This window comes from Empidonax traillii, unplaced genomic scaffold, assembly GCF_003031625.1.
Source record: "Empidonax traillii isolate 1590-97213 ecotype Southwest subspecies unplaced genomic scaffold, ASM303162v1 scaffold148:size1803964, whole genome shotgun sequence".
Classification (NCBI taxonomy): Eukaryota; Metazoa; Chordata; class Aves; order Passeriformes; family Tyrannidae; genus Empidonax; species Empidonax traillii.
The window spans coordinates 572,170-585,133 of record NW_020955341.1 but is presented as its reverse complement, the minus strand read 5'-3'; the positions used below and the strand labels follow the sequence as shown (position 1 = coordinate 585,133).

The following is a 12,964-nucleotide window of genomic DNA, read 5'->3' as shown; positions in this document are numbered from 1 at the left end:
ATAAACAACAGTCCTTTTGTAAAGGAACTGCCATGTTGTGTAACTTTTTATTACTTCACTTGGAGCAACAGGAATTACATTAACAATAAAATGCTGTAACACAAAATCCCATCATAATTTCCCATCAAAATTCTATAGCGAACATAGTTGGTAAAATACCTATTTCACAGAATTGCAGAATCAATTAGGTTGGAAAAGACCTCTGAGATCACTGAGTCCACCCTTTGACCCAATACCACCTTGTCAACTAGCCCATGGCACTGAGTGCCACATCCAGTCTCTTCTTAAATATCTCCAGGGATGGTGACTCCATCACCTCTCTGGGCAGCCCACTCCAATATCAAGTCACTCTCTCTGAAAGGTCTTTTTCCTAATGTCCAACCTAAACCTCCCTGGTAGAGCTTAAGCCTGTGCACTCTTGTCTTACTGATAGCTGCCTGGGAGAAGAGACCGACCCCCATCTGGCTACAACCTCCTCTCAGGGAGTTGTAGAGACTGATGAGGTCACCCCTGAGCCTCCTCCAGGCTAAACAACCCCAGCTCCCTCAGCCTCTCCTCATAGGACTTGTGCTCAAGTCCCTTCACCAGCCTGGTTGGCCTTCTCTGGACACATTTCAGTGCTTCAATACCCTTCCTAAATTGTGTGTCCCAGCACACCAGGTGTGACCTCACCAGTGCCCAGTACAGGGGAAGGATCACTTCCCTGCTCCTGCTGGTCACACCGTTCCCGATACAGGCCAGGATGCCATTGGCCTTCCTGGCCATCTGGGCACACTGCTGGCTCATGTTCAGCTGCTGTCAGTCAGTACCCCCAGGTCCCTCTCTGCCTGGTCGCTCTCCAGTACACACTGCCAAGCACTGCTTCGCCTTTGGAAAGAGTGAACACAATCACACAGCAGGGGTAAGACAGGTGTGCACACTGAAACACAGGTTCATGCCAGGTAGAACATTTTCACTCTAGTCTACGACAGAGTTTTGAAAACCTCCAGAGAAACTGAAGAATGCTTTTAAAAGTGTGATTTTTAACTCAAATTCCAAACTGAGCCTTCAAATGTTAATCTCAATTTTAACTAATCACTGTGAAGATTTTCTAATGATTTTATGTCCTGAACAACATGTCAGTTTGTGTTTAGTATAAATAGTTTTATACCAAAATAAGTACTTTTGCCAAAGAATTGTATCTAATGGGACATACCAAAGGGGACCATCACTGAACCTGAGGATTAGATCTGGGAAAAACAAAATTCTTTTTCTATTATGCATTAACAGCTGGCTTTTGCAAGTTAATAGTCAGGTTATATTAATTTTTAATTCAGGTCAGGAAACATTAAAAGACCTCAACGTGCCTCTTCCATCCGTGGACTCACAGATTCCTGAGTGTACAGCTTTAGAGTTAAATAGTAAGTATGGGACTGGGGTATTAAAAAAAGATTTCAGAGAACTTTTTGTGAGAGAAATGGTGTGAGATCTCGGTACCTCTACTAAAAAATACAAATGTATAGAAAAAATGACTTAAATATATTCTGTATTCAATCCAGCTTTTTGCTCTTCTTGATGGTGAAATCAAAACTTACTTAAGTTTATTTCAACACTTATGATCTGTCATTAAAGAAAAGCTTTTTTTACTGTGTTCTTTTCCCCCCCCCTATTTGTTTAAACTTCACCAAATGTGGAAACTAACCAAACTGCTACAACACCCCAAAATACCCTCTGTACCTCTCAAGGTATGTAGACTCTCTTGGTTATTTTTATTAGCAGAGTTAAAAATAAGAAAATGAAACAAAACTGAAGTTTTATGATAATGTAGAGTTAATGAGGTAGTAAGGGTAAAACAGGGAAATGGGAAATTTCTACAGCTCATTAGCTCTTTCTCCAAATTAAGTATTAGTGGCAGCAACAAAGGAGAAACAACTCACAATTCTGTTCCTCAGGGCCTCAAAAGAGAGGGGACAGAGAAAGATGTACTAATAATTAAAGATGGGAGAGAGTTTATTTGCTGGGATTGAAAAATTTAATATCTCACTATGCTAACTCATATAAGAGAATGAGAATACTTTGTAGACTCTTCCCCAAAAGCAGTCTTGAGGTATTATGTACAGCTCTAAAATAAAACCCATTTAAATAAAATTTTTTCAGCTAAAATGATTAGAAGAAAAAAAAACACACCTACCACTTTATGCTCCATATATGTTGTTAAGTACAAGTTTAAATAAGAGATTTCACAATATTTTCTATACATTTAACTTTGTCAAAATTTCTCTCATCCTCAGCAGATGTTTCTGTGTTCTTTGACTGGTAAAGTTCCACATTTTTTATTCCTAAAACTACATGTCAGAATCTATTTTTAATTTAAAAAAACCAGAAATTTTTTGATTAGGATGTATAATCTAAATTTAAAATTACTGATTTATTTCTCATCTTACTGTTGCAAAAACCTTAGTTTCTATTCAGCTAAAAGAGAAAATTGTTTGCATTTTATTTATGGCTACTCATAAATGCCTCACACACCATCTGAAGGACGGAAGGTTGTATTTTTCAATTTCTATCATTTTATTAATGTCTAGCTAAACTGTCACAGTAACTGCTGTAGTAGTATCATAATGTACCAATTACCAAAGATTAAACATATATTTCTCAAGCTGGGTTGTATAAGAATATTTACATTAAACAAGGATTATGTAATATCGCAAGCAAGCAAGTCCACATTCTGCATTTATCTCCTCAGAGACGTACACCCTTAAAAGCAGGACTTGAACTACCCAAAGGTGGTGAAAACACTTCTGTATTGGGACACTGGAATAAATACAGCCATACTAACATACAAGAGGTATGTTTTTGAAATAGTTATTGAAGAATTTGCATTATCTGCGTTCTCATATTTATTATATTTTGCCACCATTAAACACTATGTACTCTCCCCCCTCAAAAAAAGCCCCAAACCAAACGACAACACAAGAAACTAAACACAAATATGCAGTTAAAACAAGCCACTCATAATATTCTCCAGACTTAGCAACTATACAGACTGAAAACTTTACATGTACATTTTGGCCAAGGTTTAACGTGCTGAATTAAAGAAAATGGTACCCCAATATACAGTTTTGACACAGTAACACCAGAAATTATTATTTTCAATTATTTTAGTGACTAAATATAATTCAGTGATAATTCTCTAACTGGTCACATAAGCCTGCATTTATTTCTGGGTACCTGCATCACAATCATCATGGGCCAACATCGGTAAGTGTAATTCTGCAGCACTGTCCATAACAGTCCGGTCAACAACTTCCATTGACATCAGTGAATTTTAGAATGAATCTTCCTACCTGTGATGAATCTCATGTCATCCCTTTCTCTATCTTAACAATGTATGTAATAAAAAAATATACAAGACAGCAGTTGTTTTCAATACAAACTCACCCTATAGAAGGCAGTCGTCAGAGGCAGCAAGGCTGCAGCGATGTTGTATTCCTCTGAAGATGAACAATCCTGCAAGAGAAACATACGAAGAAAATAAGCAAAACCATTTTCTATGTTACGCTTTATAATTTCATCTCTGCCTTCTGGAGTGCCTCTAACACCCTTCTGACACCCGAAACTTTTAGCAACTCGATATCATGTAAGAATAACGTGTATTTATGTGTGTGTACACATACATATCTCCTCACGATTTCTCCCAGACAGGTATTGCTACGATTTTTTCCCATTTAAGAAATTTATTAGTGGATTTCTCACTCCCATGGTTGGAATACAATTTCACCACCGTAGTTTACACATGAAAATGGAAGAATTCCTCATTTAGGAAAGAATAAAAGATAGCTTCCTTTCATTTGGGTCAACAGAAGATCTGACTAAAATGGAAGTGATGTGATGACCAAGGAATGCACTTTCGAAACGTTTACATGAAGGAAGTGACATTTATGTAATATGAAATAATCACCTCCACAGCCTCTAGAAAACTTTGGCACAAGGTTAACTTTAAAAGAAGATGAAAACCCATTCTCTTCACAATCTGAATGCCTCATTCAACAGTCAAGTGTGTCATTTGTGTCTCTCCAGGCTGAGAAGGGTATGCCAAAGTAAATCAACTCATAATTGCACTGATGAAAGTAGTGATTTTATTACGGAAGTTCTTTAAAAGAAACCAGAATTGGAATGCAACTTAATATTTAAAAAACAAACTACTTGAATTTTTAAGACTTTAAAAAAAAAAAAAAATCCAACAAGAGTTAAAAATTATACTTTTATAAACGTGGTTAGATGCTTTTTCATTAGCTCTTTCTGCCAACACTGAAGAATACAATAATGCAGATAGTTCTACTAGACAAATGTATCACCATTGTGCCCCTCCATTGTACAACATTTCCAGTTGTACAAATCATTTTAGTATTTTTAACATCCATTCTTACAGTGGGCACCCTCCAACTGAAACCACACTCCTATTAACTATAACATCTGACCAAACGCCAAAATTGAAATAACTCAGGTGTTCCTCTGCCAGATTTTTCATTTATGCCTTCGTCTTGTATCAAGAGTTCTCTAACACAGAGCAAATAGCAAAAACCCGGCACCAGACAACTGTGATAGCAGAAATATAAAATCTACATTACAAGAACAAGCATGTTAAGGATCATTAGGATTCACCTCACTCTTCTTTCTTAAATGGTGACTACGGACTGCAGGTTTAAAACAACACACCAAAAATACTCATCACAAGACTATTTTGTTTCTCATAATTTAAAAGTCCATGTAATCCTTTGTGATTTTTCAATAAAAAATACTTCACCTTCTATTACTTTAACCAACCTCACTTAAACAGAATACCAATGTCCACTACAGTTAAGCATAGCAGCATTTAGAAAACTACTTACATACATATTCTGAAAAGGGACACAACAAGTTCACAACTGTGGAGTTTTATTTCTGCACAGAAGGTTTTAACATGTCTATCCCTGCATGAATGCATGTGTGCTGCCTACACGTGGGCAACAAGGGGTGTGCCAGTGCTCACACTTCATGACACATTCCAGTCTGGTAGAGGAAAACAGCAAGAAAAGTGGGCACTGAGAAACTCAGTATATGTTTCAATGACGCCTCAGTATTGTGAGATATATATCTATATATCTAAAATCCTCAAATGAGTTTGTAAGATGTTAGAAACATAAGACTAAGGGACAGAGCCTCAGCTGCTTTTAATTTTCAATTTCTGCATTATTTCCTATTGTTATCCATACTCTTAATCCCCATTCGGAATTTTGCACATGTATTTTTAGTTTAATGTAAATATATGACAAACATTGTTAGTGCTTTTTCACTTAATAACAAAACTTCCCATTTAAAATGAGACTTTACAACCATTGGGAATGAGCAACAGCTTTCAAAGAAATAAATATCTTATTTCTGTACATGCTTATTTATGACCAGGTATAAAATGATCCATCCTTTAATTTCAAGTTATCTACTTAATCCCCCAGCTCAAATTATTTGCAAGAGTTTGGGCTTTTACCCAAAATATACATAAAAATATCTTTATAAAAACTGAGCAATGTATCTTCACCTAGAGAGCATTCAGTATTCCAAGAGCTAACATATGTCTCGAAGATATATATCATCACCATATAAACAACACATTAAATTATTTTTCCATTCCTTCTTGCAAGTATGAAATTCTCCACATATTCTATGTCAGCAGTACCCCCTGGACTTGTAGTATGGAAGTATTATGTATATATATTGTTTTCTTCTCCAGTACATGACAAGGAATGGAAAGTGATCTCAGTTAGGAATAAATGCTGCTTTAAGATTAGTGTAAGTAATTAACTCTTTATCTGCTTTGTAGCTGTAAGACATAATGCCTTAGTTAAAAGAGATGTTGCACTGATATCTCACCTTCTTGATTTTATAAGCAAACTAAAGTACTGCAAATGTCATATATGTGTTGTAGGCAATTAATTTAGACTCCTGAAACAAAGCAATCCAGCTGCCTTATGTATAATGTCTTTACCATTTGTGAAAAATATCTCTTACAGCTGCTACAGAAGTACACAAATCAAATACCATAAAATAATTAAAGCTGTTCCCCCTAATTTGCACAAAATGAAGCTGAAACACATATGGGGAACAGAAATTATTTTCAGCAAATAATCTCTTAAAACCAGTGTCTTGTGACAGTGAAATAGAGACTTCCACAGTGCCACGTGCAGAGCACTGCTTTGAATCCACGCCTAATTGAGTGAAATCCTGGCACACGGTTCTGGCCACACTGATCATATATCCAGACAGTTGCTGAACTCTGTAGCAGATTGGAAGTGTTAGAGGAATTCATGTACATTTAAAATAGCTTTGCTGTACTGAATCGACAAGTGAATAATAAAAGGAGAATGTTTTTCCTTACATCACATACTTTAATAGCACATGTGATTTACATTTCAGTCAATTTGCTTTAAATATGCAGCAAAACTCTGGGGGTTATATATTGTCATTAGATTGCAGAGCTGACAGCTTGGAAGTTACAGATGCTGATTGCTTGGACAGACACGTGGAGCTGCCAGTTTATGGTGAAGCACCGACTGGCTTTTGGAACCTGGTGGGCGGCTTCAGCTTCTGGAGAGGAGAGGCAACCCTTCTCCTCACTCTTGACTTAAGAACAAGTACTGCCCTGAACTTTTGTTTGGAAAACAAGGCATTACATATCATCATTAAGTTGAGATGCTCTCTGCAATCTGGTAATAGCAGAGAAAAGCTGAGAAAAGTCAGCCCAGGTAAAGGTGCCTCCTTGTGAATGTGCAGGCCCAGACTCAAGAAAGCCCTTAAGCCCCTCTGATGTTCCACTGGCTACAAGAACAAGCCCCAGTCAGCGAAGCACAGTGACAGTCAAGCACAAGTTTATCCATCTTCCTGCAGTAAACAACAACTTATACTCAGGGAGTTCTGCTTTCTCTTAGTCACATGACGGAAATCTAGAAGCCATATATGAAATATCTCCTAACATTTGGAGTGCAATTTTCTTTTTATATCCATCTTGACAGTCTCTCTCATTCACTGTTCCCTGCTACAGGATGCTTTGGTGTTAAACCCCATTCTGCTTTGGGCACTAAGCTTTTTAAACAGGCACCATATTTTTAAGATTCTACAGAAATCTGAGCATGCTGAAAACTTGGGACCCAATTTTGCCTTAGATTCAGCAACACCATAAATACATGGAATTCCCCACAGGTCTGACTCACTTGAAATCAATGTAGTGTGCAGTGAAAAAGTTCAACATGGCAGCTCTTGATCCATATACCTTTTTGGCAGTACGGTGTGATGCATGCATGGTCTGTTAAAAACACTGCTCAATTAACCTGCATTGTCCCTCTTGAGAACAATTGAATGCTGTCAATTTTCATGCACACTAAGAGCATTCACCACCCTGCAGGACTAAGCTTATAATGAATCCAGAAAAAGAAATGCCAGAAACTTCAGGGTCATATGTGTTTTTAAAGCACTATCACAAGAATTGTTATGTCAGCATGTGTAACTACATTCAGTACATTGGCTACAAATTACAGGTGAAATACTGGTTCCAAATTCAACAGATGATTTCAATGCTGTCAGGATTTAATCCTTATTGTTACAGATATTTTACATGAGTAGAATTTTACTGAGTCACAGAATTTTTATTGTTGATGAAGTTTTATATTTTGGAAATAGAAACTCTCAATCCTAACGCACAAGACTATTCCTTTTGTCTAAAGCAGTAACAGAATTCAGCAGTCCAGTTTAGAAAAATGTTTTGTTTGTTAAAAGGAATAGGAATTCATCATGTAGAACTGCAGTGTTACTCAAAACTATAATTTCATTGTAATGAGAGGATTTTTCATTTTCATTAGAGAAGCTGAAGTATATACATTCATATATAAATACAATATTAATGCAATTGAGTTACTAAAAATTATAGTTTCAATCAAGGAAAACCTATTCCATGTCAATTGATGTTACAACCAATGCCTTTGCAGAGGTAAAAATTCAAGTAAATAAACTGGCAATTTCTCAAAAACTAATTATAGCTAATACAATCATATCCTGTCTTGAAAGAAATGTGAAATAACAGTCTCATTTTGAATTTTCAAAGTAACTTTTAAAAGTATTCAGCTACAAATTTTAACTCCACAGTTAAAGTCATCACCTAGAGCAATAGTCAAAATGACATATTTTGTTAGAATTAATGCCAATATGACAATAATCATCTATATTACTTGTTACTAACAGCATATAGTTAACTTCTAAAGAAAGTTTGTAATCTTTTTATTGGATTCACATGCAAAATTATTTTTTTCAGTGAAAATTAATGTGCACTTACTTTCTTGCTAACATTCATATAGAGTTTTTCCTAGTGAAGTTAACATCAATGCTAGCTCCTGTTCTGCTTTATAATGGGATCAAACTTTCCCTTTTTTTTTTTTTTTTCACCGAAGATGAAACACTGAGACAGCTAAAGCTTTGTTAAATGTAACTTTCTGGGACATGAGAAACAGGATGGAAAATAGACATGCCTGGGAGGCCCATATAGCTGACTACGTGGCACCTTATTTTTTAGCAGAACAAGAACACACTCAAAAGTTGGAAGATACTGCTTTCCATAATTCTCATTATTTTTAAAACTTCTCATTGTGATAAGAACACAGAAATTCTTCCAAAATTATTAATTCACAAAACCAACTCTTCCTTCATAAATGACCTTAACACATTTTATGTGTTACTCATTAATACAAGTTTTCAATTTAATTTTTGTTTTACTTAAACATTGCTGCAGCGATTCAGTTAATAAACCAAAAAAAAGGTACACTCTTACTGTCTACTGTTTCCAGGTTTAACACTGGAAAGAATCACACTTTGGGCTTTTGAGGAGCAACTTCTCAGACTGCTCTCTGGTTACTATCTGACAGTGGTAGCTGAACACGAAGTTCATATCACAGACTTTACCTGTGCTCTGAATTGTGCCAGATGTAACACTTCTTTCATCCTCTATGGCCATCACATCCATCTGATTGCCAACACAGAAGACAAAAGAACTGAAGCCAACCCAGAAGAATCTTCACCAATTTGTTTTGATTTTGTGGCCTTTCTGCCTGACTTAGAAGCCTCTGTAATGACCATTTAATTAAGGAGCTTATCAAGTCCCCTATAGGATGCAAGATATTATAGTCCTGCCATTCCAGGTAGGAGGATATCCAATTCCATTTTAGAGGGATTTTACTTCCTGAAGAACTTAATATTTGTCTTCACCTGACCCTGAATTCTCTTAGGTTTGCCTGTCCTTGAAAAACAGTGGCATAAGGAACAGAATTTGATGGATGCAATTTTGATGGAATTACACAAGCACAGTGTTAACTGATCTTTAAGTTTCCTTTTGCTTTACTCTACACATTCACACCCTAACAAACACAACACATTTATTTTCTCTCTGCAGCTCTGTTGCACTCCTGATCTCACAGTAAGACAGCTCACTCAACGAAGAGCTGTCAAGGCTCCCCCCCGCCGCCCCAGCTCTTTCTCAATACATTTCCGTCTAGGTTTGAGATTAGTCATTTCCTCCTTCTCATAACAAATTATGTTTAGGAAATCAGGAACCTCAATTTTTATGTGCATAAATCACACGTTTGTCACTGTATTTTTACTGTACCCCAAAAAGCCTAAAAACATTTAACTTTCTTTGCAAGATACTGATAAAAACAAGAATGCCATCCCTTGCGTCTAAGCACATCTGAGTTTCTTTAACAAAAATGCCATGCATGTTTCTGAATACTGTCATGAGGCCCATGGCAATAAAGTTCAACATACTCAGGCTGTAATCTTCTCCCAAGGAAATGGTTGGGATGCCAAGATGCCTTTTGACTTTTATTTCACAGCAGGGCTTCATTCACAGTGACTCTGTCCAAACCTTAAACTACACCAGCTGTGATACAAGGTCCTGCACAGTAATTTGTAAAAAGTATTTGACAAACAACACTCCAATGACAGAATACACTGCGATTCATGACAAAACAGTGATCAATATCCATTAACTGTTCAGTTGGAGAGGGGCAATTAATTCATAATATATCTACAAACTGCAGCGTTCTCCTAAAGCCCTGGTAGACCAAATCACTTTACATTAATACAGGAGACTGTAAACTGCTGTACAGACAGTCTGCTTAATTGAGTTAAGAAACAACAGAAAAACACTTCAAATATTAGAAGAACCATTAAAATAGATGCAATATTACAGTATAGTCCAGTTATCTATTAGTGAATCAGTTCACAAGTACATAGCATACATTCTTATGCATTCTAGCATTCATTTGGTGCAAAGCAGCATTTCTTCTCCTAAACTACAAGCAAAGTCTTGAACTTCTAAACATGTATGAATACATTCATGTTGTTTAATTTAATTTTACTGTTCTTCTCTAAGTTTCATGCAATTTTTTGCAATACTTTCACATACTTTTAATAAAAATGCATCACATCATCAGTGCACATTCTATACAATTTTATAACTTAACAGGAATTAACTTCCCCCCCCCCCCCCAAATCAGATTTATATGTAAAGTGATTCACTGAAAAATCACTTTTTCACTTTAGAAGAATAATGTTTGGATAGAAGTGGAATTTTACATCCATCTTCTGAAATGCAAAGAGTCGACGCTCAGTTCAAACCAGTTACCAAAAGATTTTGGGTTTAGTTCACTATGGAGAAACTGAACAAACAATGTCTGATGAAATGTGAGTTGGAAGTAGGGCTCACTGAAAATTTTCCACTGAATAGCATGTGATAGCAAAATAATTTTTTATTTATGCTAAAAACCCTCAATGACATCATCTTAGAAAAGAGAACTTCTAATCCCCAAAGTTTTCCCCTTGACAGACTTCGTCTCTTGTGAACTGATTTTCTAGGGAACCAGAAACAAAACCTTTGACAACAATTCAAAGAAGGCAAGGAACAGGTCTGGGAGAGCAGTAGAGTTGGCTGGACTGCAGAGAGCAAGTCCTTACAGAGGGCATTTCCAGACACAGGAAGAACAAGAAGTGATTGAGAACAGAAAGCACTGGCTGACCAAGGGAAAATGGACCATCTTCTACAATCAAATAACAAGCTCTGTAGCTGAGGAAAGAACAGACTGTCTCATTTACCTTGGCTTTAACTGGGCTTTTGACACAGGCTCCTTTGGTACCCTTGTGGGTAAGCTGGGAGACATGGTCTGGATAAAAGAGTGGAAAACTGATTACACTGTTGGGCTCAAAAGACAGTGGTGAGTGGCTCAAAGTTTAACGGTTCTGAGTCATGTTTTCAGGGTCTGATACTGTGGCAAATGCCACCTAATGTTTTCACTGAAAACCTGGAAAACAGCATGAAATGCATCTTCATCACATTTCCAAATGGCACCAAGTTTGGGAGAGTGGAAAATTTCCTTTCAACATGAAAGAAACGGGGAATACTGTGAAGTACCTTGATAGCAGAAAAAAAACCAAACCGCATTAAAAGAATAGCAACAGACAGAAGTGGTGAACAAATTTGCAGTAGTGATACTAAGTTTCTCAAACAAATTTGTGAAGTAACAAGTAAATACTTGAAAACAATCCATCAGACTGATGGGAGATACAAGAGGGAATAATATCTTGTTCAAAGTCAAAAATGTTAAAACATTAGTCTCACCAAGAGTTATACTCACAGCAGGGGCAAAAGAACAAAATAATCAGAAAGTTTATGGATCTGATCCAAGAGACTGAAACTGTCAGGAGAGTGCACAACTGAAAGAATCCCAAAAGAACTAAGTAAGTATAGAAATTGGAGAGAAAGCTGATGTCTGTTCTATATATCTATATGTGTATCTATCTCGAATGCATCCACAGGGTTCTGGCAGGTGCTCCTGGGAACTGAAGTACACGTCTGCGTGGCTGTAACACTGCCTCTGGGAGATGCCTTCTTCATAAACTGTCGAAGTGGGGTCTCTTTTCAATATGTATTTGACATTTTGATGCCAGACTGCCAGAAAGCTTTGGGGTTTTTTAAGCCAACCTTGATAGTACTGAAAAGTTTTGCTACAGTTTTGGCAGAGGCACCAGCTAGTCTGTGTACAGCTGCACCACAGGACAACATGAACGACAATGACCAGCTGCCTCTGGAAGAAGTTTTCTTGGATCAGCTTTGTTGGTGCAGCTCCATTTCTGGATTCATGAAACAAGTGTCAGCTGCTGGAAGAGGATATTTCTGGGATGACCTGCAATGGCTGCAGAATTTCAAGGATGACAAAGGGGGGGTTTGTGGGTTTTTTTGAGGTATTTCTGATTATAATGTTGTGAATCTTGAATTCATCCAGCAAGGGCTTTTCCATGCTCAGGCCCGGATGACGCATTGTAGTCGCACTGGTGAATTTGACAGAGCCTGAAATTCCGTCTTGCCAACCCTGCTGCCAGACCTCTCAGCTCCTTAATAGACCGGAATGTAAATTTTCTACTATGTTTCAAAGAGTAGTTGCAGTTTTAACAACATTAATGGAAGTTGTTTTAGAAGTTGCTTAATCCGAAAAATCAACCTTACAACACCAGAACAGACTCATTCCACATCCTGAAAAAATCGTGTTACTAAAGCTGTTATCAGAAATATCCCATTTTTCTGGAGAAAAAACTTCCAGCAATAAAGCCTTTTAAATGATAAATGGTTCATAGAAAAGAATACCTAGAGCAAATTTGGGAAACCGAAAGACATACGTTGTGCATGATTAGGTAGCATGTTGTAGAGCAGTGTCCACCTTGATTAAACCATCAAATCTGTGTGATCGAGGAAGAATGTTGTTTCAAAGCCTGAAAAGCCCAAGAGATTCAGAGATTTCAAGCCTGCTTGATTTAGTAAAGTGCTCCCTCCAAGATAACATCCATCAATGAAATACATATTCTAATGAAAATATTTAAACTATGAAAAAGAAAACATAGCGAAGTATAGTCT

General features: G+C 36.9%; 1 protein-coding gene across 5 annotated transcripts in view; it reads right to left on the bottom strand.

Annotated features, from left to right (window-relative positions):
• The window catches only part of SBF2 (SET binding factor 2), a 254,794-nt gene that overhangs the window by 67,680 nt on the left and 174,150 nt on the right, over positions 1-12,964 (bottom strand). For all 5 annotated transcript variants that reach the window (XM_027884520.1, XM_027884515.1, XM_027884518.1 and 2 more), the window contains exon 17: positions 3,421-3,489. In XM_027884520.1, coding sequence (XP_027740321.1) covers positions 3,421-3,489 — 69 coding nt within the window. The remainder of the gene's footprint in view (positions 1-3,420; positions 3,490-12,964) is intronic.